This window comes from Sapajus apella, unplaced genomic scaffold, assembly GCF_009761245.1.
Source record: "Sapajus apella isolate SASKATOON/1434 unplaced genomic scaffold, GSC_monkey_1.0 scaffold83, whole genome shotgun sequence".
NCBI classification, from domain to species: Eukaryota; Metazoa; Chordata; class Mammalia; order Primates; family Cebidae; genus Sapajus; species Sapajus apella.
The window spans coordinates 740,232-764,744 of record NW_022437023.1 but is presented as its reverse complement, the minus strand read 5'-3'; the positions used below and the strand labels follow the sequence as shown (position 1 = coordinate 764,744).

Sequence of the window (24,513 nt, the reverse complement as noted above, 5' to 3'; positions counted from 1 at the left end):
GCTTCCCGACAACCCATGTGTTTGCTGGGGACCCGGCACAGGTGGGGAAAAACCGTAGTAATGGTTCTCGGGGAAAGTGGATGCTGGAGGGCGCACACAGGAGGGGGTGGGGGTGCTGGGTTTGGGGAGGGCTCAAACTCGTGGCTGCTGGGTAGTCCAGGAGGGCCAGGCTGGGGTGTCCTGACGAGAACTGGAGAGGCTTTTCCCGGATCCCTGCCTGATCAGCAGGGAAACACCAGTCTCCCAGGCACCCACACCTAACCAGAGCGGGGATTTCCACCGCCCCTCCTGCCGCCCTTTGGAGGAAAGTGAAAGTGAAAGGAGGAAGAGGAGGCTTCATGGCTGAGGGGACCGCAGCGCCATGAAGTCCCTGTTTCTGGTCCTTGCTATGGCTTTGGGTGAGCGAACCCCGCGACTCATCGCCCAAGAACTAGAGGGAAGCGGAGGGAGGTGGCCCCACTGGCGCCGACGCGAGTGGGAGTGGGTAGGTCACCAGACATCTAAGCCGCCCCTCACTTGCGCCCCTATGTGCCAGGCCTGGCGACCGCCGTCTCGGCAGGACCGGCGGTGATCGAGTGTTGGCTCGTGGAGGATGCGAGCGGAAAGGGCCTGGCCAAGAGACCTGCTGCACTGCTGTTGCGCCAGGGGACTGGGGGACCGCCACCCCGGCCGGACCTCGACCCTGAGCTCTACCTCAATGTGCACGGTGAGTCTTTAGGGACTTGCCGCCCCCCTACGTCTGTCACCTCCACAGAAACCCCCTCCTCTTTAGATCGGGCAGTGACCTCGGGGCCTCAGCTTCCTCCTTTATAAAGGGAGTCTCACTGTGGGGTAGTCTGTACATTTGAAGTGCCGCGAACCCTGCCCTTCCAGCCCCCTTCCCGCCCTTGAATCTACAGCTGCAACTTCCTTTTCTACACTCAGACCCCGCGGGCGCCCTCCAGGCTGCCTTCAGGCGGTACCCTAGGGGCGCCCCCGCGCCGCACTGCGAGATGAGCCGCTTCGTCCCTCTCCCTGCCTCTGCAAACTGGGCCAGCGCCCTGACCCCGGAACAGAACTGCCCGCGGGCCCTGGATGGGGCTTGGCTGATGGTCAGCATGTCCAGCCCAGTCCTCAGCCTCTCCAGCCTTTTGCGACCACAACCAGAGCCTCAGCAGGAGCCTGTTCTCATCACCATGGCAACAGGTAGCTGGGGAGGGGAGGTGGAGAAGGATGGGTAGATTCTAAGGGTCCAGATCAGCTGGTGGACTCGCTTTATGTACTTGAGCGAGACATTTCGCCAATCGGGGTTCCGTTTCCTTTTTTAGTTAAGAGAGATGGTTTGGCTAGAATCAGTCAATCTCTACTGCTCTTTCTAGCCCTCACCCAGTTAAAAAAACAACAAAAAAAACCTGCGACTGGGAGGGGAGGAGGTGACTTTGTGGTGTTTCGAAGGGCGGGGCTTTGGAAAGGTGGGGTTTCTCTATACCAGACCTTGAGAGACTTGTCAGGTGATGCGAGGTGGGAGGAGTCCAGAAGCAGGAGGGTTTTTTCTCTGCTCCTCCCAGATCTGTATCTTGCTAGGCGCCCTCCGCTTTGAGGTTCACTCTATTTCGAAAACTGTAGCCCCACCTGCGCCCACACCCGGCGCTGCGGCAATCTGCAAAGCAAAGGCTCTTGCACTGTAGCGCGTGGACATTCCCTGACAGCCGCTTGTGGGGATGTGCTGCCTCTCTGTGGTCCGCAAACAAGTGGGCTTGAGTGGGCGGAGCGAGGCGGCGGGAGATCAGATGGTTCCTATTGCATCAAAGGGTGCATTGCAGTTTGAGGCCCCATGCTTTGCTGGGCTGGGACGCGGGAGGGAGTGTGCAGATAATTCAAGAATGAGGAGGATCTGACCCTCCACCCTTCCTCCTCTCCACCCTCCTCACTGAGAATGACCCACAGAGCCAGGGAGACAAACTGGAACCCCACACTGAAACCCTCTCCTTTGCCTATACCTCCATTCTTAGTTTTAAGCCCCAACCCTGGCAGAAGCTGAGGAACACCGCTCTGGTGTAGACAGGCGCTCTCTGGGCTCAGGGCTGGGGGGAGAAATATTTCCTAGGGCTACCGGCTTCACGGAGGTGATGATGAGAATGTTCTTTGCTTTCTGAGTTTGTTTTTCTAACTGTAAAATGTAGGTACTATTTCCCAGCTGCCTTTCTTGTTATGACTATCAAGAGAGGCACTGTATTAATTTATTCATTGATTCAATAAATACTTATTAGCACCAAGAATGAGTTAGGACTCAGTAGTTCTCAGTACAGGCTGTAAATAAGAATCACGTTGGGGCTGGGTGTCGTGGCTCACATCTGTAATTCCAGCACTTTGGGAAGCTGAGGCAGGTGGATTACCTGAGATCAGGAGTTTGAGACCAGCTTGGCCAACATGGTGAAACCCAATGGGTTTTTCTATTAAAAATACAAAAATTAGCCAGGCATAGTGGTGTGCGCATATAGTCCCAGCTACTTGGGAGACTGAGGCAGGAGAATCACTTGAACCTGGGAGGTGGAGGTTGCAGTGAGCCAAGATTGCACCACTGCACTCCAGCCTGGGCGACAGAGTGAGACTGCGTCTCGAAAATAAAAATGAAAATAAAAAGAAGAAAAAGAAAAATCCTGCTGGAAGTTTCTAAAATATACTGAAACCTGAGTCAATCCATGTCTGGCTCAGCCGATTAAATCGGAATCTCTGGGATGGCCTTGGGTAATCTTCAGGGTCACAAAGATGATCTGATGTAGATTCTGCTCTCCAGGAGGTTCCGGGCAGATTTGCCACAGTCCTAATGTAAAGTAGAAAGCGAAGGACGTGCAGACAGGGAGCCCTGAAGTGCCCAGGTGGGTAAGATTGCCTGTGTCTCACAAACAACTGGGGTAACAGCAAGTTGCTGTGCCATTTATTTATTTATTTTGGAGATATAAATAAATGGAGTGCCATGACACGATCTTGGCTCACTGCAACCTCTGCCTTCTGGGTTCAAGCGATTCTTCTGCCTCAGCCTCCTGAGGAGCTGGGATTACAGGCATTAACCACCATGCCTGGCTAATTTTTTGTATTTTTAGTAGAGACAGGGTTTCATGGCCGGGTGCAGTGGCTCACACCTGTAATCCCAGCACTTTGGGAGGCTGAGGCAGGCGGATCACGAGGTCAAGAGATTGAGGCTATCCTGGCCAACACAGTGAAACCCCGTCTCTACTAAAAATACAAAAATTAGCTGGTCGTGGTGGCGCAAGCCTATAGTCCCAGCTACTTGGAGGCTGAGGCAGGAGAATCGCTTAAAAAAAAACAACCCGGGAGGCAGAGGTTGCAGTGAGCCGGGATTGTGCCATTGCATTCCAGCCTGGCAACAGAGCGACACTCTATCTCAAAAAAAAAAAAAGACAGAGAGAGAGATAAGGTTTCACTATATTGGCCAGGCTGGTCTAGAGCTCCTGACCTGATGATTCACCCACCTTGGCCTCCCAAAGTGCTGGGATTATAGATGTGAGCTACTGTGCCCAGCCCTATTTATTTTTGAGATGGCATCTCTCTCTTGTCATCTGGGCTGGAGTGCAGTTGCAGTGGCACAATCTTGGCTCACTGCAACCTCCACCTCCCAGGTTCAAGCAATTCTCTTGCCTCAGCCTTCAGAGTAGCTGGGATTACAGGTGCCTGCCACCACACCTGGCTGATTTTCGTATTTTTGGTAGAAACGGGGTTTTGCTATGTTGGCCAGGTTGGTCTCAAATTCCTGACCTTGGGCGATCGACCTGCCTCGGCCTCCTAAAGTGCTGGGATTACATGTGGGAGCCACCATACCCAGCGGACAAGTATACTTTCTTATTTATTTATTTATTTATTTGAGACAGGGTCTCACTCTGGTGCCCAGGCTGGTGCGCAGTGCAGGCTGGAGAGCAGTGGTGTGATCTCAGCTTACTGCAACCTCCACCTCAATGGCTCAAATGATCCTCATGCCTCAACCTCCTGAGTTGCTGGGACCACAGGCATGTGCCACCATGCCCAGCTAATTTTTGTTATTTTTTTTTGTAGAGATGGGATTTTGTCAGGTTGTCCAGGCTAGTCTTGAAGTCCTAAACTCAATTGATCCGCCCACCTTGGCCTCCCAAACTGCTGGGATTACAGGTGTGAGCTGCCTGGCCCCAAATATGCCTTCTTAATATACTTTGTGTGTATAGTATTTAATTCTCACCATTCTTTGTTTTTTCTTTTTTTTGAGACAGAGTCTTGCTCTGTTGCCCAGGCTGGACTGTAGTGGTGTGATCTCAGCTCACTATAACCTCCGCTTCCCAGCTTCAAGCGATTCTCCTGCCTCAGCCTCCAAAGTAGCTGGATTACAGGCACGCACCACCACACCCAGCTAATTTTTTGTATTTTAAATAGAGACGGGGTTTCACTATGTTGGCCAGGCTGGTCTCAAACTCCTGACCTCAGGCGATCCACCCACTTCAGACTCCCAAAGTGCTGGGATTACAGGTATAAGCCACTGCGCCTGGCCTAATTTTTGTATTTTTAATAGAGACGGGGTTTCACCATGTTGGCCAGGCTGGTCTCAAACTCCTGAACTCAAGTGATCAGTCCACCTTCACCTTCCAAACTGCTGAGATTAAAGGGGTGAGACCCTGTGATGCCTGGCCTGTGGATCTTTTTTTTTTTTTAAAGACGAAGTTTCAGTCTTGTTGCCCAGGCTGGAGTACAATGGTGCGATCTCGGCTCACCGCAACCTCCGACTCCCAGGTTCAAGTGATTCTCCTGCCTCAGCCTCCCGAGTAGCTGGGATTACAGGCATGCACCACCATGCCCGGCTACTTTTTTTTTTTTAAGACAGGGTTTCACCATGTTAGTCAGGCTGGTCTTGAACTCCCGACCTCAGGTGATCCGCCTGCCTTGGCCTCCAAAGTGCTTGAATTACAGGCGTGAGCCACCATGCCCAGCCGACTTTTTTTTTTTTTTTTTTTTTTTTTTTAAGATGGAGTCTCACTCTGCCGACCAGGCTAGAGTGCCGAGGTGCGATCTCAGCTCACTTCAGTCTCCCCTCCCAGGTTCAGACGATTCTCCTGCCTCAGCCTCTCAAGTAGCTGGGACTACAGGTGCCCACCACCAAGCCTGGCTAATTTTTATATTTTTAGTAGAGACACGGTTTCACCATATTGGCCAGGCTGTACTTGAACTCTTAACCTTGTGATCCACCCACCTCAGCATCACAAGATGCTGGGATTACAGGTGTCAGCCACCATGCCCAGCCTAAATTTGTATTTTTAGTAGAGATGGGTTTCTGTATATTGGTCAGGCTGGTCTCAAACTCCCAACCTCAGGTGATCCGCTCACCTCAGCCTCCCAAAGTGCTGGGATTATAGGCCTGAGCCCTTGAGCCCAGCCTGTGGATCTTGTTTTTAACAATTCAAAAGCATGTTTCTGGATTTTGACAAATTAAGTGAAGTTGCATACTTTTTTTTATTCTACTGAACAGTTCCATGAAGCTGAGAATAGTTTCACCTTATAGGCCTCAGAAGCTAGGATTAAAAAGAACATAAAGATAATTATAAAAAGATTACTTCTATCTGAAGGACCTAGACCTTTCTGGGAAGAAACAGAGGTGAAAGTGACCTTAAAGTACATGGAGCATTTAGATCAGGGGTGTCCAATTTTTGGCTTCCCAAAGCCACATTGGGAGAAGGTTAATTTTCTTGAGCCACACATAAAATACACTAACACTACGATGGCTGACGAGCTAAAAAAAAAGATCACGAAGGCTGGGCGCCGTGGCTCACGCCTGTAATCTTAGCACTTTGGGAGGCCGAGGCGGGTGGATCACGAGGTCGAGATCAAGACCATCCTGCCCAACATGGTGAGACCCCGTCTCAAAAAAAAAAAAATCAAGAAAAATATCTCATAATGTTTTAAGAAAAATTATGAATTTGTGTTGGGCTGCATTCAAAGCCATCCTTGGTCGCATGTGGCCTGTGGGCTGGAGGTTCAATAAGCTTGATAGATGTTAGGGAGAAAATGGGAAAGACATTGTAAACTGAAGGGACCTCATGACCAAAGCAAAGAGATGCTCAGTGATGAGCACTTCTACTAGGCACAAGAAAGGGGTTCTATGTGGCTGGTTTGTAGGGTACAGGAGAAGTCTGGAAGGGTGGCTTAGGGGTTCAATGTGCAAATACCTTGAAAGCTGGGCTTTGTTCTCTAGGTAAGAGTGAGCCATCGGCTGGGCGCGGTGGCTCACACCTGTAAACCCAGCACTTTGGGAGGCTGAGGTGGGTGGATCACGAGGTCAAGAGATCGAGACCATCCTGGTCAACATGGTGAAACCCCGTCTCTACTAAAAATACAAAAAATTAGCTGGGCATGGTGGCACGTGCCTGTAGTCCCAGCTACTCAGGAGGCTGAGGCAGGAGAATTGCCTGAACCCGGGAGGCGGAGGTTGCAATGAGCCGAGACTGCGCCATTGCACTCCAGCCTGGGTAACAAGAGTGAAACTCCGTCTCAAAAAAAAAAAAAAAAAAAAAAAAAAAAAAAAAAAGAGTGAGCCATCAAAAGTTTTTTTGAAGGGTGAGTCATTCTAAAAAGCTTTTTTTTTAAAAAAAATTACGTATGTATTTATTTTTTTTTTTGAGATGAAGTGTCACTCTTGTTGCCCACACTAGAATGCAATGGAGCAATCTTGGCTCATTGCAACCTCCGCCTCCTGGGTTCAGGCCATTCTCCTGCCTCAGCCTTCTGAGTAGTTGGGATTACAGGCACCACCACCACCCCCAACTAATATTTTTTTGTATTTTTAGTAGAGATGGGTTTCATCACGTTGGCCAGGCTGGTCTCGAACTCCTGACCTCAGGTAATCCACCTGCCTCAGCCTCCCAAAGTGCTGGGACTACAGGCATGAGCCACCGCACCCGGAAAAAGCCTTTTATTTTCCTTTTTTTTTTTTTTTTTTTAAGATAGGCAAGAATCAGATCATTGGACTAGTGAGGAAAATATAGGTTGATTTTTCCCCAAGTTAACCAGCAAGTCCACGACAATGATGAAGGTAATGAAAATAGTTAACAGCTAACATTTATTGAGCATTTTCTTTATGTCAGGCCCTGTTCTAGGCACTTATACACATAATCTCACTTATTCCTCTCAACAACCATAAGCTATAGATTTTAATATTATTCCTATATTGTAGACAAAGAAATATGAGACACAAACCAGTTAAATGATTTACCCAAGGTAAATCTTTTAACTTACACACTTACACAGTGTGTAAGAAGCAGGGTAGAAATTGAACCCAGGCCATGTAGCTTCAGCCTATGCCCTTTATCAGCAGATTTCCAAGGTATTTGGGATTTTTATTTTATTTTATTTTTTTGAGACAGAGTCTCACTCACCCAGCCTGGAGGGCAATGGCACGATCTCAGCTCACCGCAACCTCCACCTCCCTGGTTCAAGTGATTCTTTTGCCTCAGCCTCCCAAGTAGCTGGGACTACAGGCGCATGCCATCGTGCCCGGCTAATTTTTTTATTTTTAGTAGAAACGAAGTTTCGTCATGTTGGCCAGGCTGGTCTTGAACTCCTGACCTCAGGTGATCCACCTGTCTTGGCTTCCCAAAGTGCTGGGATTACAGGCGTGAGACATCGTTCCCTGCATATTTGGGATTTTTGAACAGGCAAGTGATGGGATCAGACTTGTAGTCACCTTGTTTGGCTACAGCGTGAAAGAGGAGTTGAAGGCGAGAGAGACTGAGAATAGAAAGACCAGACAGGAGGGCTGCTGAATCGTCCAAATGTACGTTGATGAGAACCTGAGTTGGAAGCAGATATGAGACGTTGGGTCCTGGTGGAGATAGCACATAGCACGTTATTTTTGACAATTTGCTTGTCTATCATTGGACTGTCGGTAATTTGAGGGCAGGGACTCCCTGTCTTGTTCGCCACTCTGTCGTCTACCAGGATACCTTGAACATCTTCGGAGCTCAATAGCTGGTGAATGAAGAAATGAGTCTGAGTAACTTCAAGGGTTTGGTTTTAGTGTCTGGCAGGCTTGGTGATTATTCATCAAAGGCAGGGAAGATGGGCATTGGAGCAGGGTGGGGAATGTTGCAGAAATGCTGTTGACTTGGGGTATGCTAAGTTAGGTGTAACTACAGCAAACACATGTGTAGACTTACTGTGTTCCAGTGTTCTAAGCGCCCTTCATATGTAGGTGTCTCTGTTATCTAAAATTGGGAACTGAATAGATTTGAGTAGCAAGAGGTATTAATGATTTAACCCTCACAACAACCTTATGAAGTAGGTACTATTATTATCATCATCTTTTAATTTTAGAAATTAGGAAGCTAGACCAGGCATGGTAGCTCACGCCTATATCTCCGCACTTTGAGAGGCCGAGACAGGCGGATCACCTGAGGTCGGGAGTTCGAGAACAGCCTGACCAACATGGAGAAACCCTGTCTCTACTAAAAATACAAAAAAATTATCTGGGTGTGGTGGCACATGCCTGTAATCCCAGCTACTTGGGAGGCTGAGGCAGGAGAATCGCTTGAACCCAGGAGGTGGAGGTTGCAGTGAGCCGAGATCACGCCACTGCACTCCAGCCTGGGCAACAAGAGTGAAACGTCGTCTCCAAAAAAAAAGCAGGATTAGGAAGCTGAGCCATGAAAAACTGAAGTGGCCCAAGGCCATATAAGCTGCAGAGTGGAATTGAACCAGGTCAGCCAGGCTCCAGGTGCTTAGCCACTGCACTGTACTGCTTCAGTAGAGCATAGAGGTCTGTGCTCAGGTCTAGACTACAGCTAGAACCTTCTAGAGTCTTTAAATATTCTGTATAGCACCACAGGACTGACAGTCATGGCTCAATCATTGTCTTCGTCAGTAATCAAGAAAGGCTTGCTTTCTCAAGGCTGGTGCTTGGAGACTAGAGTGGTTCAGAAGTGTCAGAAGTGCCCTCAGATTCTGCAGTCCCCAGAGCGTGAGTGGGCTATGTGTTCAGAGCAGCCTTCAAAGGCCATACCCCCTCACTGCCCATACTCACCACCCCTAGACGTCTCTGCCCACCCTCAGTCACACTAGGTCCCACCCAGTCCCAGAGCAAAAGGAGTTTGCAGGGAGGGCTAGGAGATGGTGAGTATCAGAAAAGGTATCCTGAGACACCTGAGATGGTGGGTGAACTACAGTTTGGTCCTCCCCAATAACTGCATTTCTCTTTTTTTTTCCTTCTTTCTCTCCCTCATCCCCATCTTCCTCAGTGGTACTGACTGTCCTCACCTACACCCCTGCCCCTCGAGTAAGACTGGGACAAGATGCTATGCTGGACTTGAGCTTTGCCTACATGCCCCCCACCTCTGAGGCTGCCTCATCTCTGGCTCCGGGTCCCCCTCCCTTTGGGCTAGAGTGGCGACGCCAGCACCTGGGTAAAGGACATCTGCTCCTGGCTGCAACTCCTGGGCTGGATGGGCAGATGCCAGCCGCCAAAGAAGGGGCAGTGGCATTTGCTGCTTGGGATGATGATGAGCCATGGGGCCCATGGACCGGAAATGGAACCTTCTGGCTGCCTAGAGTTCAACCCTTTCAGGAGGGCACCTATCTGGCCACTGTACACCTGCCATACCTGCAAGGACAGGTTACCCTGGAGCTTTCTGTGTACAGTGAGTAGGGGGACGGAGTCTCCAGGGGTAGAGGGTGGGCACTGGATTGTGGGTACTGTGATGGGGGAAGGATGATAGAGAAGAGGGTGCCTGGGTGAGTGAGTAGAGATAGAAAGGGGTTCCTGGGAGTCAGAGGGGTAATGGGAGGCTAGAAGGTTCCTGGGAATTTGAGGGGCTTTGGCATGGGTATTCCTGTGTTGCACCAATGGAGAGACAGTGGGTTCCCCATTGCAGGAGAACAAACCCAACCTTCTTTAGCTCTGAGGAAACCAGAAGGCAAACTGAGGGTCTTTTAGGGAGGACAGTATGGACTGATTTCCCCATGCTCATTTCCTTCTCTTTCCTCAGAACCCCCGAAAGTGTCCCTGATGCCAGCACCCCTTGCATGGGCCGCCCCCGGGGAGTCGCCCCCAGAGTTGGTCTGCCTTGTGTCACACTTCTACCCTTCTGGAGGCCTGGAGGTGGAGTGGGAACTCCGGGGTGGCCCAGGGGGCCACTCTCAGAAAGCCGAGGGGCAGAGGTGGCTGTCAGGCCTGCGCCACCATTCTGATGGCTCTGTCAGCCTCTCTGGGCACTTGCAACCGCCCCCAGTCACCACTGAGCAGCATGGGACACGATATGCCTGTCGAATCCACCATTCCAGCCTGCCTGCCTCGGGGCGCAGTGCTGAGGTCACCCTGGAGGTAGCAGGTAAGAGCTGGGAACTCCAGGAGCCTGAGCCAGCACCTGGGAAGACAGGAGCTCACTCTCACCCCTTCTGCTTGTCAGGTCTCTCAGGGCCCTCCCTTGAGGACAGCGTAGGCCTCTTCCTGTCTGCCTTTTTTCTGCTTGGGCTCATCAAGGCACTGTGTTGGGCTGGTGAGTGTGAGCCCCACCCTGACCATGACCTGGGGCTGGTGAACTTTCCCCACCTACTCCAAGGAGCCTGACACCCATCCCTCCACCCTCCCCCTGTACCACTCTACCATCCAATCCCTTCTCAATTTCTTCCCACAGCTGTCTACCTGTCCACCTGCAAGGATGCAAAGGAGAAGGTACAGTGCCCCACATCTCTGTGTCTTTCCCTTGTCATTTTATCTCCTCATCCTAACTCAAAACCCATGAAGGGAGGCTGCTGGTGTGGTAGGCAGAACCCAGGCTTGAAATTCACACTGATCTGGGTTAAAACCTGGCACTATATCCTAACTGTAGGACTCTTTGAGCATGCTACTTAATCTATATCTGTTTCCTTGGGTGTAGGGATTAAAAAAAAATTATGTAGGCAGTGCTGTCCATTAAAAAGATAATGCAAGCCACATATGTAAATTTAAATAATCTGGTAGTCACATTAAAAAATAAGCAGAAACAGGTAAAATTAACTTAATAATATACCTTATTTAATAATTCTGGTCCCTTATCTGAAATGCTTAGAAAAAGAAGTGTTTTTGGATGTTGGATTTTTTCAGACTTTGGAATATTTGCATATATATATAATGAGATATCTTCTGGATCAGACCCAAATCTAAACACACAATTCATTTATGTTTCCTATGTGCCTTATACACATAGCCTGAAGTTTTTGTTCTTTTTTTCCTTGCTCTGTCAGCCAGGCTGTAGCGCAGTGGCGCGATCTCAGGTCACTGCAACCACCACCTCCTGGGTTCAAGTGATTCTTGTGCCTCAGCCTCTCAAGTAGCTGGGATTATGGGCATGTGGCACCACATCCAGCTAATTTTTATATTTTTAGTGGAGACGGGGTTTCACCATGTTGGCTGGGCTGGTCTCAAACTCCTGGCCTCAAATGATCCACTGGCTTCTGCCTCCCAAAATGGGTGGGATTATTGGGGGGAGGACTTGTCCCAACTTTTTTTAAATTTTTTTTTTTTTTTTTTTTGAGACAGAGTCTTACTGTGTCGCCAGGCACCAGGCTGGAGTGCAGTGACATGATCTCAGCTCACTGCAACCTCTGCCTCCTTCAAGCAATTCTTCTTCCTTGGCATCCCAAGTAGTTGGGGCACGCAGCAAGACGCCCAGCGAATTTTTCGCATTTTTAGTAGAGACAGAGTTTTGCCATGTTGATCAGGCTGGTCTCAAACTCCTGACCTTAGGTGATCCAACTGCCTGGCCTTCCAAAGTACTGGGATTACAGGCATAAGCCACCGCACCCGGCCACAATATTTTTTTGTTTTTTAACACAATGTAAACAAACACAGTATTTTTAATAATATATGTGACCCATCATATGAGGGCAGGTGTGGAATTTTCCACTTGTGGCATCATGTTGGCACTAAAAAAATTTCATGTTTTAGAACATTTCAGATTTTAGATTTTTGGATTGGTGGTGCTCAACCTGTACACCCAAAATATTCCTTCGACATGTAAACAATATAAGAAATTACAGGCCAGGCACGGTGGCTCACGCCTGTAATCCCAACACTTTAGGAGGCCAAGGCAGGTCTCAGGATCACCTGAGGTTGGGAGTTCAGGACTAGCCTGAACAACATGCAGAAACCCCATATCTACTAAAAATACAAAATTAGCTGGGCATGGTGGTGCATGTGTATAATCCCAGCTACTCCAGAGGCTGAGGTAGGAGAATCGCTTGAACTTGGGAGGCGTAGGTTGTGCTGAGCCCAGATCTTAGCACCACACTCCAGGCTGGGCAACAAAAGTGAAACTCTGTCTCCAAAAAAAAAAAAATCTTGACCAGTCATGTTGGTTCACGCCTATAATCCCAGCACTTCAGGAGGCTGAGGCGGGCGGATCACTTGAGGTCAGGAGTTCGAGACCAGCTTGACCAACATGGTGAACTCCCGTCTCTACTAAAAATACAAAAAAATTAGCCAGGTATGGTGTTGTGCACCTGTAATCCCAGCTACTCAGGAGGCTGAGGCAGGAGAATTGCTTGAGCCTGGGAGATGGAGGTTGCAGTGAGCCGAGATTGCACCACTGCACTCCAGCCTGGGCAACAGAGCGAGACTCCATCTCAAAAAAAACCAAATTAGCTGGGTGTGGTGGCACACACTTGTACTTCGGGAGCTGTGGCAGAAGGATCACTTGAATCCAGGTCGAGGCTGCAATGAGCCAAGACTGTGCCACTGTACTCCAGCTTGGGTGACAGTGAGACCCTGTCTCAACAAAAAAAGAAAAGAAAAATAAAAAGAAATTGCAGTCTTTTTTCCATCCTAAATCTTCAAAAGCAGGTATTTAAACAGTCAGCACATCTTAGTCTGGACTCATCACAAATGTTTAATAGCGAAATGTGGGTAGTGGCTGCCATATTGGACAGCAGAGCCTGAGAGGACTGTCAGGAGGATTAAAGAAGACAGTGCGTCTCCTTTAGAAGATGCAGGAGACAGAGCACTCAACACAGTGTCTGGAAGGCAGAAAATACAGAAAATGTTAGCCTATCCTTCTCCCATCATCTGTGCCCATGGAATGAGGCTAACATTTTCTGTCAGTCTCTGAACTGACCATGTGCATCTCAACTACCTTCTAATATCCTGAATTCCTCACCACCTTCTTCTCTTGCAGAAAGCAGAGTGAGGGCACTCACCACCATCCTGTGGAAGCCACTATCAACTCTGGCCCAAGCTTCTGCAGTAGCTCCCCAAAATAATACCTGTCATCTGCTCCTATTCCCTCCAATCTTCCTCCACTGAGTGACTGGAATGCTTTTTTTTTTTAACTTGTCAAGGGGGAAATAATTTTTTTTTTTTGAGATGAAGTCTTGAGTTGCCCAGGCTGGAGTGCAGTGGAGCAATCTCCGCTCACTGCAACTTCCACCTCCTGGGTTCAAGCGATTCTCCTGCCTCTTAAGTAGCTGGGATTACAGGCACACGCCACAACACCAGCTAATTTTTGGATTTTTAGTAGAGATGGGGTTTTGCCATGTTGGCCAGGCTGGTCTTAGACTCCTGACTTTAGGTGATCTACCCCTCTGGGCCTCCAAAGTGGAATTACAGGCATGAGCCACCACACGCGGCCCGGGAAATGCTTTTTTGAAAAACACAAACCTTATGGCATTCTCCTTCTTGGAGCTCTAGGGCAGTGGTTCTTAAGATTTTTTTCTTTCAGGACCTCTTAAAAATCATCAAGGGAGGCCAGGCGCGGTGGTTCACGCCTGTAATCCTAGCACTTTGGGAGGCCGAGGTGGGTGGATCACCTGAGGTCAGGAGTTCAAGACCAGCCTGGCCATCATGGTGAAACCCCTTCTTAAAAAAAAAAAAAAAAAAAAAAGTCTTAATCTCGCATACCCCCGGACAGTCTCAGCGACCTGTAAGGCCGAGGCTATACTGGGAGAACCGGTGCTCTAGGGCCAAATCCATTCTTCTTGCCCTGGCTTACAAGTCCCCCGCACTGGCGCCACTGCTTAATTCTCCAGCCCTAGATGGTGCTCCCCAGCCCTCCTCTCGACGCTCATCACACAGAGAATTATTCCTTTCCTCCAATGAAGCAAACGCCTCCCGCCCACCTCCAGGTCCCAGCCCTCTTGTTCCCTCTGCCTGGTTCTACCCTTGCCCTCGCTGAATCGCAGACCAGGTCAGCCTCGTCATTCCCCGCAGGCTGCCGCGCGTTCCTCCTGTGCGGCTCACCAGTTGTATTTAAGCGATCGTGTGAGTCGTCGTTAAATGCCTGTCTCCCCGTGGACCGTGCGCTCCTCGAGGACTGGGACCCGCCTATCTGTCCACCGCTGTAAGCCCCGCGCCGGGGCTAACGCCCACTGGAGGGCGCTCATCAGATAGCTGCTGGACGTTGACGAAGGAAGCGGCGGCGCAGCTTACGGACGTCCGAGTCAGGACGGTCGGACAGACCGACGGCGTAACGGGTTTAATCGTGTGGGAATAAAATTGTGTCCCAATGCTTTCAACCGGGTCTCTCATTCCAACCCCTTTCCAACCTGAATAAATCTTCCAATCACTTCTGGTCCCTTCCAGAGTGACCCTGAATCCCTCACAGAACGCCCCGTCGACACAGTTCGGCGTCGGGCGCTACTACTGGCGCATGAGATGTCCGCAAGCAGTAGGGACTCCACCGGCGAGGCGACACCTAGCCAGCCGAGATCCCAGCCCCAGCGCCGGAAGCCCCAGAGCGCAGAATCTGGAACCGGAAGTGGGTACTTCCTGCCCCGCCCCCTGGCGCGGGGGCGGGAACCGAGGGCCCTTCGGAAAACCCGGCCGGGATTTCGGTCCGCTACATTCGTGGGTTGGGTGGGGAGCATAACCCCGCGGGGTGGAGTGACCCGCTCTTTCTCCGCCTGAAAAGCTTACCGCGGGAGTTTTAGTCGTGTTCTTGTTGGGGAAGGGAATGTCAAATTCTGCTCCTGCCTTTCCCCGCGGGCTGGAGACAGGAATCTTTATTGCAATTCAGTGCAGGGCGACGTGGTCTCCAGAATCGCGGAGTGCGGAGGCGGAGGACAGTGGAGCTAGGGACTTGGGCTCCTGGGTCCTGGCCCCTGAGCGTCCAGCGCTCCCCTAGTCCGTGGCCCTGGCTCCTGTCCTCACTTCCTTCCCCTTTTGGCTCCTGCTCTCGGAGCGGGCGGACGCGGGGGGGAGCGGAAAGGGCGGGAGGCCTAGGAGCCCGGCGGGGGGGTTTCGAGGGGTACGGAAAAGCCGGGGAGGGGACTCGGTCCGGGTCCGGAGACCGACAGCAACAGCGGCCCAGGACCCACGCTGCCCCCACCCCTCCCGAGCAGGTCAGAGCCTGAGCACCCTGTGACCCTGCGCGTCCCCGTACTCGTGACCCCGTCCTCCCCCAACTGCACCCAAAGGCCCCCCATTCCACCCCATTGTTGCCCCCTTCCCCCAGCTTTCCTGCAGAGCTCCCTTCCAGTCTTCTTGACACCCACCCCCGTCCCTTCCCTGCCCCGCTCCCCCGCGCCCTCCTGACTCTCCACCCCCACCCCACCCCGTCTCTCCCCAGGCGCCCCCATGGCCCGACCCCGCTGATTCCTTCACTCGGCCATGCTCCCGCGGCCCCTGCGGCTGCTTTTGGACACGAGCCCCCCCGGGGGAGTCGTACTGAGCAGCTTCCGAAGCCGGGACCCCGAAGAGGGTGGGGGCCCGGGTGGCCGGGTCGTGGGCGGGGGGCAGGAGGAAGAGGAGGAGGAAGAAGAAGAAGAGGTGAGACGCAGGTGGTGGGAGGTAGGGGGCGTATGCATTTCTGAAGTCTCCACCTTTCTCTTGTCTCTGGGTCCCTACATCTCATCCTCCTAGCCTCAGTTATTCTCGCGCCTCCCTGGGTGTCGGTCCGTTTCCCTGCTGCGGGGAGTCCTGGCATCTCTGTGGTTCTCTGTCAGTGTGACTCAGGACCTGCCCGCAGGGACCTGCCTGCAGGAACCTGCCCTGTTCCTGCCTGGAACTTCTGGCTGGCTGTTCCTTCGGGTCTCTGCCCCTCTCTGCCTCTGCCTGAGTGTGCCGGCCTCTCTGAGCAGTTGTGTCTTGGTCCCTGTCTCCCTCCTTGTTTTTGTTTGGTGGGGAGGGGTTTGTTTCCACAGTAACCAGCTCCTCTGACTCTGGGATTGGGGAGGGAACCCTCAGATTTCATGACCCCTCCTTCCCCCACTTACCCACCGCCCCCACGCCGGGAAGTCGCCAGTTCCAGAACAGAATGGTCACCCGTTTTCATTAGGGATTAATGGTGGTGGCCAGGAGCAGGATTTAGGGCCTCAGGAGGGGCCACAATTTGGATTTGGGGCCCCGAGGCCCTAAACTCCTAGGTCCAGATACTAGGTGAGGGCAGGGTGACTGGCAGGGCTGGTTTTTCGGGATCGGTCGGGGGAGGGGCTGGAGCCACGTGATTCTCTGAGTCTACCCCCCCCCCCATCATCCCACTTCCCCTTTTCCTTCCTGTACTAGGATTGGAGCTGCTACCTTCGAGGGTCCCTTAGGGCTGAGATAGTGGAGGCGCTACCCGAGGGACCAGGGTGAAAGGGGGCCTGAGAAGGACTAATTCTCTGGGCTGGTCTAGTCCTTGGTGGGGAGGGGCGGGGCATGCGGCAGTGACTGGACTGAGGTTTCAGCTACTCCAGGTTGCTGGCTCTGGCTTCCCTCTCCTGCCCTTTGTATTCTGCTTCTCTGTCTTTTGTGGGTTCAGCTCTGGGGGGAAGGGGCTTTGGGGGTCTCCAGGATCAGGATTCCTGTACTCCATCCACCCCTCCACTGCAGCCCCTTCGACTCCACCAAGCCCTGAGGCGGCTGGGGTGGGGCTGTCTGGGCCCCAGTGGGGGAGACCTGGGGTCACCAGCCTCCCCCACCCTTCCTCGCACTCGCTGGTACTATCCCCTGCCACCACAGGTGAGGGGTACAGAGGGAGGAGCAGGGCCTGTGGTGAGGGCTGAGGGCAGTGGGGGGTGGTGTGGAACTGTCTGACTTCCCCTTCCTTGCTCCTCCAGGCCCCTGTGTCAGTCTGGGATGAGGAGGAGGATGGTGCCGTGTTTACCGTCACAAGCCGCCAATATCGGCCTGTTGATCCCTTGGTGAGATCATGACTTTAGCTTCTCATCTCTGACCCTTCACTCCCACTTTCCCTTCCTCTGGCTGACTTTCTGGCCAGAGTGCTAGGTTGGAGTTCTGGAGTTCTGGACTCTGCTGTGTGACATAGGCCAAGATTTTTGCCCTCTCTGAATATCAGCAAAATAAGTCTGGAACATCTTCTAGGTCTGGGATTGTCCTCAGAAATCTAGGGGAGTGGGAGAAAGGGTTGGTGATCATCTCTCTGTGTCTTCCAGGTCCCTATGCCTCCCCCGCGTTCTTCCCGACGGCTCCGAGCTGGCACTCTGGAGGCCCTGGTCAGATACCTACTGGATAGCCGGACATCAGGGACTGACGTGACCTTCATGTCAGCCTTCCTGGCCACCCACCGGGCCTTCACCTCCACGCCTGCCCTGCTAGGGCTTATGGCTGACAGGTCAGAGTCATAAGGGACCCAGGGTCGTGGAGTGTCTGTCTGGATTTCCTAAAGCTCCAACATCCCACTAAAATAGGCAAGGCCACTGGGAAAAATAGACAGATAAATTCTCTTCTACCCCTCAGGCTGGAAGCCCTTGAATCTCATCCTCCCGATGAACTAGAGAGGACAACAGAGTGAGTGACCTCTGCTTCTTAACCTCACAGTCCCCTCTCTCCAGGCTGCAGCTTTACCTCTCACCTTTGGCTGATTCCCCTTCTCCCAGGGTAGCCATCTCTGTACTGTCAACTTGGCTGGCCTCTCACCCTGAGGATTTTGGCTCTGAGGCCAAGGGTCAGCTTGACCGCCTTGAGAGCTTCTTACTTCAGACAGGGTATGCAGCAGGGAAGGGTGTTGGGGGGGGCAGCGCTGACCTCATCCGCAACCTCCGGTCCCGGGTGGACCCCCAGGCCCCCGACCTTCCTAAGTCCCTGGCCCTCCCCGGCGATCCCCCTGCTGACCCCACGGATGTCCTGGTGTTCCTCGCTGACCACTTGGCCGAACAGCTGACCCTGCTAGATGCGGTGAGACCCTGACCTCTGACCCCTGTAACCCCTGACCCCCTACTAACCTCTCCTGACTCCAGATCCTTTCCTTGCTTCCACCCCTTCCTGATCCACCTCCTAACCTGTTTCACCTTCCATTTTGACTTTCCCCTTTTCCCTTTGGTTGTTACCCTTCAAACCCTATGCCCCTCTAGTTCCTTGGCCACCTGAGATCCTCAGATCCCTGATATTGGAAGGCTGACCTCACTTGACTATTAATTTTAACCTCTGACTTCTACCCTGCAGGAGCTGTTTCTCAATTTGATCCCCTCTCAGTGCCTGGGAGGCCTGTGGGGTCACAGAGACCGGCCAGGACATTCTCACCTCTGCCCATCTGTCCGAGCTACTATCACACAGTTCAACAAGGTGGCAGGGGCAGTGGTTAGTTCTGTCCTGGGGGCCACCGCCACTGGAGAGGGGCCTGGGGAGGTGACCATACGGCCACTCCGTCCCCCACAGAGGGCCCGGCTCCTGGAGAAGTGGATCCGTGTGGCAGAGGTGAGAGATAGGATTGCCCTATGGTTGGCCAAGGTGGCATGGAGAGGGCTCCCATAGCCTTAGCTCTCCTCTTTGACCCCAACAGGAGTGCCGGCTGCTCCGAAACTTCTCTTCAGTGTATGCTGTGGTGTCCGCCCTGCAGTCCAGCCCCATCCACAGGCTTCGGGCAGCCTGGGGGGAAGCAACCAGGTGGGGAGACCGAGGCACTGGACTGGGGTGGGGGTTCCTCAGAGGGCGGGGAAGAGGGGGTGACAGAGTCAGGCCTGTCCTTAGGGCCATTCTTCTCCCTTCCCCAGAGACAGCCTCCGAGTCTTTTCCAGCCTCTGTCAGATTTTCTCTGAGAAGGATAATTATTCCCAGAGCCGGGAGCTGCTCGTGCAGGTGAGAGCCTAGTTTCTGGCATTCCCACCTCTCCCTGCTCCCTACTGCTCCCCATGTCTCTTTATTTTGTCACCACCAGGAGGTGAAGCTGCAGTCTCCTCTGGAGCCACATTCCAAGAAGGCCCCGAGGTCTGGCTCTCGGGGTGGGGTGAGTGACTAGTGGGCTGGTGGGCTTGGGGGTGGTGATTGTGAAGGAGTGAGGAGCGTGTTTGGGGGGAGCAGCCTGAAGGATGGGAAAGGGAGACACAGAGGGATGAGGAGAATGAAATCTGTTTTCTGAGGCAGTGGAGACGGCAAGTGTGGAGGGATGGAGGGCCCTCACATCAATGGCAGGCATGTCTGATCCTGACCCTTTACCTCAGGGTGTGGTCCCATACCTTGGTACCTTCCTGAAGGACCTTGTGATGCTGGATGCAGCCTCCAAGGATGAGCTGGAGGTCAGTGGTGTGTGTGTGTCACTGCAAAGTGCCACTGGTTTACCAGACAGCTGTGTGTGCATGCCAGTGTGTGTGTCACTGCGAAGATGTAACAAGTGGGTTGCAGGGTCACACAGACCCCCCCTTGCAAAGGGCTATCAATAGCTGAGTGTGGGACTCTGGAGTCAAAGCCAGATCTGTTACTGTGCCAAGTTGCCTCGGTGATCTGTAAATGGGAAACTAGAAATAGCATCTACATCAATCTGTTATTATGGGGGTTAAATGAATTTGTATTTGTCAAATGCTCAGAACACGCCTGAAACGTAAGCACGTCTATGTTTTGCGATGGGCTCCTGCTCTATTGCTAGAGTTTGTCAAGTAAACAAATACGGAGACCTTGGGCAAGTTCCTCATCCTCTCTGGATAAGGAATCCTATCCAATGGGATCCTATCCAGTCTTCTCATCTGCAAAGCAGATTTGTTGTCTACCTGAGATACTCAATTTAAAGGGTCGAGTGGAGTGCTTAGGGCATTATAGATTGAGGGGGGAGGGAAGGGAAGGAAGAGTCAGAGGCTGCAGGGAAGTGGTTGTGATTGAATGTGGCTGTGTGTTTAAGAGAGGGGATATATTCTCTCTGTGGTCTGGAAGGTAGGGTTAGAATTTCACCCCATCCCCGTTTTCCTTGCAGAATGGATACATCAATTTTGACAAGCGGAGGAAGGTGAGCGGAGTGCCTGGGCTGGATGCTGGACTTCCTTATCCCTGTCCCAAGAAGGGGAGGGGGAAAAGTCAGGGGTCCCTGAGTTTTGGCTCCTGCAGTTTGAGGGCTCCTTCCCAGGAGTTTGCAGTCCTTTCTGAGTTGCGACGGCTCCAGAATGAATGTCGTGGCTATAACCTCCAACCTGACCATGATATCCAGCGGTGGCTACAGGGGCTCCGGCCACTTACAGAAGCTCAAAGGTGACTGGTGGCTGAGGTTGGGACTCCAGGACTCTGGACATGTGTGGGGGATTGCTGTCATGTTCTGAGCTCTGCCTATTGCCCCCCAACCCAGCCATCGTGTGTCCTGTGAGGTGGAGCCACCTGGTTCCAGTGACCCTCCTGCCCCACGGGTGCTTCGGCCAACGCTGGTCATCTCGCAGTGGACAGAGTGAGAGATTCACTGGCTGGGGGGTGGTTTTTTGGGACTTCCACTCCTCTTCTGATCCTCCCAATCTCGTGCCACTGCAGGGTTCTGGGCTCTGTTGGAGTCCCTACCCCGCTTGTGTCCTGCGACCGGTCCAGTATAGGGGGAGACGAGGTGCCTGCAACTCCTGCTCCCCTGCTGACTCGGCTGGCCCAGGTGAGCTCGGCTCCTGACCTCTGACGTTGATGCTGACCCTCACTCTGTAAATGTTTCTTCTTTAACCTCCCTGCCTTCATGCCAGTCCCCTCATGTTGTTTGTTCCTAGCACATGAAGTGGCCATCTGTCTCGTCACTAGACTCTGCCCTGGAAAGCAGTCCATCCCTGCACAGTTCGGCTGACCCCAGCCACCTCTCCCCGCCAGCCTCCTCCCCTAGGCCTTCTCGAGGTCACCGCCGCTCAGCCTCCTGTGGCTCCCCGCTGAGTGGGGGTGCAGAAGGGGCCTCGGGGGGGACTGGATATGGGGGAGGGGGATCTGGGCCAGTGGGATCTGGGCCAGGGGCCTCTGATTGCCGAATCATCCGAGTCCAGATGGAGCTGGGGGAAGATGGCAGTGTCTATAAGAGCATTTTGGTGAGGGAGCCTTGGGATGGAGTTGGGGTGAAGGATGGTGTCTTGTTGGACTATAAATGTTGTTGGAGGTTTGGGCAGCCAAATGGAATTGAATGTAGTTTTAATTTTGACCTTTGGTTTTGGCAGTTATATTTTTTATCTTCTAAACTCCAGTCTTCAATACAAGCTGAAATTTGTTTTATTTTGATGGCTGTTTTGCATTAGTTGCTGCACCTTAAACTTTTGGTGGTCATAGTAAGATGTCAGAATCAACAGCAGTTTCCCCACAGGGAAGGAGCTGTTTCACTGGGTACCATGTGGGCTGGCTTATAGGGTATAGGAAGCTACCATACTGAGTTTCCCTGTTCATTTTAAAGCCTTGGACACAGTAACCTTTTGTGGTTGGGTCCAGTGGCTAAGGGTAGAAGATGGGAAATCATGGCTGATTGATTGCTCTTTTGGTCTCCTGTCCTGCCAGGTGACAAGCCAGGACAAGGCTCCAAGTGTCGTCAGTCGTGTCCTTAAGAAAAACAATCGTGACTCTGCAGTGGCTTCAGAGTATGAGCTGGTACAACTGCTACCAGGGGAGCGAGGTCAGAGGCCATGAGGGAAAGGCACTCAGGAGGAGAGTGGACTGCTTCCACACCTGGGCGGCTGTGGGGGGGAACGACTGTGTTTGTGCTTGATATCCACCCTCCGAACCTACAGAGCTGACTATCCCAGCCTCGGCTAACGTATTCTATGCCATGGATGGAGCTTCACATGATTTCCTCCTGCGGCAGCGGCGAAGGTCCTCTACTGCTATACCTGGCACCAGTGGCCCATCTGCCTCAGGGACTCCTCCAAGTGAGGGAGGAGGGGGCTCCTTTCCCAGGATCAAGGCCACAGGGAGGAAGATTGCACGGGCACTGTTCTGAGGAGGAAGCCTCACTGGCTTACAGAAGTCATGGTGTTCATACCAGATGTGGGTAGCCATCCTGAATGGTGGCTGTTGTTTCACAATGAGACAGAAATTCAGAAAGGTGGCCAGCCACCCTGGGGCAGTGAAGTGCCACTGGTTTACCAGACAGCTGAGAAATCCAGCCCTGTGGGAACTGGTAATTTTATAACCAACTTGGATACCTGTGTATAGCTTCCCATCTTCCACCAGCACAGCACACAGGTAGTGTTGGAAAAAGGCATCAGTTTCTGATTCTTGGCCATATCCTAATGTGAAGGGCCAAGCAAACGCCTCAAGGCTCTGAGCCCCAGGCAGATGGGGATGGCAAAAAGTAGGTCCTTGCAGGAGTTCCTCTTCCCACTCTGGGGTTTCTATCACTGTGACAACACTAAGATAATAAACCAAAACACTACCTGAATTCTACTCCCCTGTCCTTGCAGTGTGTATCAACTGGCTGCTATGAGTGGGGTGGGGAACTGGCTGAAGGTAGATGCCATTGAGCAGGAAGGGGCACAGTGTTTTCTATCCCCATAAACAGAGCAAAAAGCGAGGTACTTGGTGAACAGTTTCCTCAGAACAATGCTGCAAATGTGTATAAAACAATTTTAGGACAAAGAAATGGCAGAACAACCTTATGGACAACATATAAACTTGGGAGGACTTATAACACCATAAAGCATTACATGCTAGGATTTTAAGTCAGTTTAAGCTACATTCAAGCAAATTCTAGAAAGACAGAGGCTGAAAAGTACTAATAGAGATGTCAGGACTGCTGGCAAGGAGGGTAACCACATTTCATCTAGGGGCCTCATGTTAGAGAAATGTATTCTTCAATTAAACTGACATTCCTCACAATATGACCTGTTGTAAATGCCCCTCTAAAAGAATCATGCCAACCAAGATGAGGGAGAGTTAAAAGAAGGTTTGAGGACATTTGGGATTTCACTTTCAAGAAAGAAAGAACACTGTGCCACAGAGAGATTTCAAGTGCAAGAGTTTGGACCTGAGGGAGTAATATAGGTGGTGTGTGTTAAGGTGGAAGGGGCTGTGGGGATATGCCTGACCAGGAAACAGAGGCAGGTGTTTTTACATTTTATTAGCTACAATATAGATCTTAGAGCTGCCTCATTCCCTCCGCTCCCCTTCCCCCACCATGGGGTCAGGCCTTGCCAGGAGCCCCTGCCTTTGCTGCCTGGGCCCGCTGGAACTCCTGCTGCAGCTGAGCAAGGGTCTCTCTCTGTTGCTCTGACTGCCGCTCAAGATCCCGGAGCTGGGATTCGTATCGCTTACTGAGGAGAGACAAGCAGAAAAGGAGAAATTAGTGGGACTTACTATGGAGGGTGCTAAACTCAAGAAAGATTTCCATCTCTTTCTTGAGATCTAGGTAAGGGCGCAGAAGGGGTGTTGGAAGGGGTTTGGAGGAACTGGAGGACTAGGGGCGACTATGGAGAGCTGTTCTGCAATGGTTCCTCAACACCTCTACTCCAATGGTTCAGTTAGACTCACATTTCAGCTGTAATATAGTCCAGCCTCTTCCCCACCGTGGCCCGAGCCTCTCCCAGCTCCTGTTTGACCAGCACCGGACCCAGAAGTTTAAAGACCACGTTGGACCCATCCAACAGGGCCAGTTCCTGATGGAGGGACGGGACATATGTAATCAGAACCATGGCCAGTACAGGCCCCTCCTCGCCACACAAATCCCAGTCCCTCACCTCTTTCACGATATTATTTTCTGTTAGTTGTGCTTCAAGTTTCTGCCTCCCCGACATGGATTTACTCAAGTCTGGGGATGACAGAAAAGGCAAGATTAGAAACATCAAATGTGCCACCTATCCCCACAATCCTAGTCAGGAGAAAATGGATCTGAGGAAGTAGACAAGGATGGGGGCAGCGGGTCAGTGAATAGGGACGAATACTGATGAGGGAAAGTCTCCGCACGCGAAGGCACGCAGATGGGGCAACAGACCTTATCTTGGTATGGTTTTGGCTTGTGAGTGCATCGGGCGAGGCCACACTGACCCTGCTCCCTTACCCTTCTGTAGCTGTTGATATTTCTCCACTTCTCCTTGCAGCTTCTTTTGAATCAGCTCCGCCATGGCGGGGATGAAAGCTTAAGGGGAGCGAGAGAAGGGCGCTGGATCTTACTCTCTGGAAGGTACCTGAGCTCCCCTTTCTGATCTGGCCTGCGGAAATGATGGCACTCTTGACAGGTAGCCCTGAGGGGGACCGCAAACTCCCCACGTTCCGGATATCGACTCCACCCTGTTCCCAGGAGATGACGGGCGAAACACGAAACCCGGAGCCCCTCAACCGAAATCCTAACCTACTCACGTTCTCCCTTTAGTAGTAATAAACCCGGAAGTAAACAAAGAATGCTGGGAAAAGACTGTGCCGGAAGTTTATTTCTGACCCTTGTTGGGAAG

The 24,513-nt window shown here is 52.0% G+C and overlaps 3 protein-coding genes across 7 annotated transcripts; 2 read left to right on the top strand and 1 right to left on the bottom strand.

Annotated features, from left to right (window-relative positions):
- The first annotated feature begins 26 nt into the window (after positions 1 to 26).
- Positions 27 to 13,288, top strand: TAPBP (TAP binding protein). 2 transcript variants are annotated; one of them, XM_032253386.1, is made up of 8 exons: positions 27 to 398; positions 536 to 706; positions 925 to 1,185; positions 9,249 to 9,647; positions 9,996 to 10,337; positions 10,416 to 10,505; positions 10,644 to 10,681; positions 13,161 to 13,288. In XM_032253386.1, exons 1-8 carry the CDS (start codon positions 362 to 364, stop codon positions 13,170 to 13,172), a joined length of 1,350 nt encoding a protein of 449 aa, XP_032109277.1. In that variant the 5' UTR covers positions 27 to 361; the 3' UTR covers positions 13,173 to 13,288. The 2 variants fall into 2 exon arrangements, with proteins under 2 accessions (XP_032109277.1, XP_032109276.1); XM_032253385.1 differs by lacking the exon at positions 13,161 to 13,288 and having other exon boundaries at positions 10,644 to 11,001.
- Positions 13,289 to 14,799: 1,511 nt separating this feature from the next.
- Positions 14,800 to 22,513, top strand: RGL2 (ral guanine nucleotide dissociation stimulator like 2). Of its 3 annotated transcripts, none has more exons than XM_032253377.1 (18): positions 14,800 to 15,321; positions 15,549 to 15,748; positions 17,020 to 17,103; positions 17,356 to 17,534; positions 17,660 to 17,710; positions 17,800 to 18,097; positions 18,365 to 18,616; positions 18,702 to 18,805; positions 18,913 to 18,997; positions 19,077 to 19,145; positions 19,360 to 19,434; positions 20,103 to 20,135; positions 20,253 to 20,374; positions 20,469 to 20,564; positions 20,645 to 20,756; positions 20,866 to 21,171; positions 21,629 to 21,743; positions 21,859 to 22,513. In XM_032253377.1, exons 2-18 carry the CDS (start codon positions 15,590 to 15,592, stop codon positions 22,065 to 22,067), a joined length of 2,349 nt encoding a protein of 782 aa, XP_032109268.1. In that variant the 5' UTR covers positions 14,800 to 15,321; positions 15,549 to 15,589; the 3' UTR covers positions 22,068 to 22,513. The 3 variants fall into 3 exon arrangements, with proteins under 3 accessions (XP_032109268.1, XP_032109267.1, XP_032109269.1); XM_032253376.1 differs by having other exon boundaries at positions 15,549 to 15,769; XM_032253378.1 differs by lacking the exon at positions 15,549 to 15,748.
- A 654-nt stretch (positions 22,514 to 23,167) lies between these two features.
- PFDN6 (prefoldin subunit 6) lies at positions 23,168 to 24,512 on the bottom strand. 2 transcript variants are annotated; one of them, XM_032253390.1, is made up of 5 exons: positions 24,422 to 24,512; positions 24,123 to 24,273; positions 23,803 to 23,873; positions 23,597 to 23,721; positions 23,168 to 23,379 (listed from the first exon to the last, which is right to left on the bottom strand). In XM_032253390.1, exons 2-5 carry the CDS (start codon positions 24,184 to 24,186, stop codon positions 23,250 to 23,252), a joined length of 390 nt encoding a protein of 129 aa, XP_032109281.1. In that variant the 5' UTR covers positions 24,187 to 24,273; positions 24,422 to 24,512; the 3' UTR covers positions 23,168 to 23,249. The 2 variants fall into 2 exon arrangements, with proteins under 2 accessions (XP_032109281.1, XP_032109280.1); XM_032253389.1 differs by having other exon boundaries at positions 24,414 to 24,502.
- Between the last annotated feature and the right edge of the window lies 1 nt (position 24,513).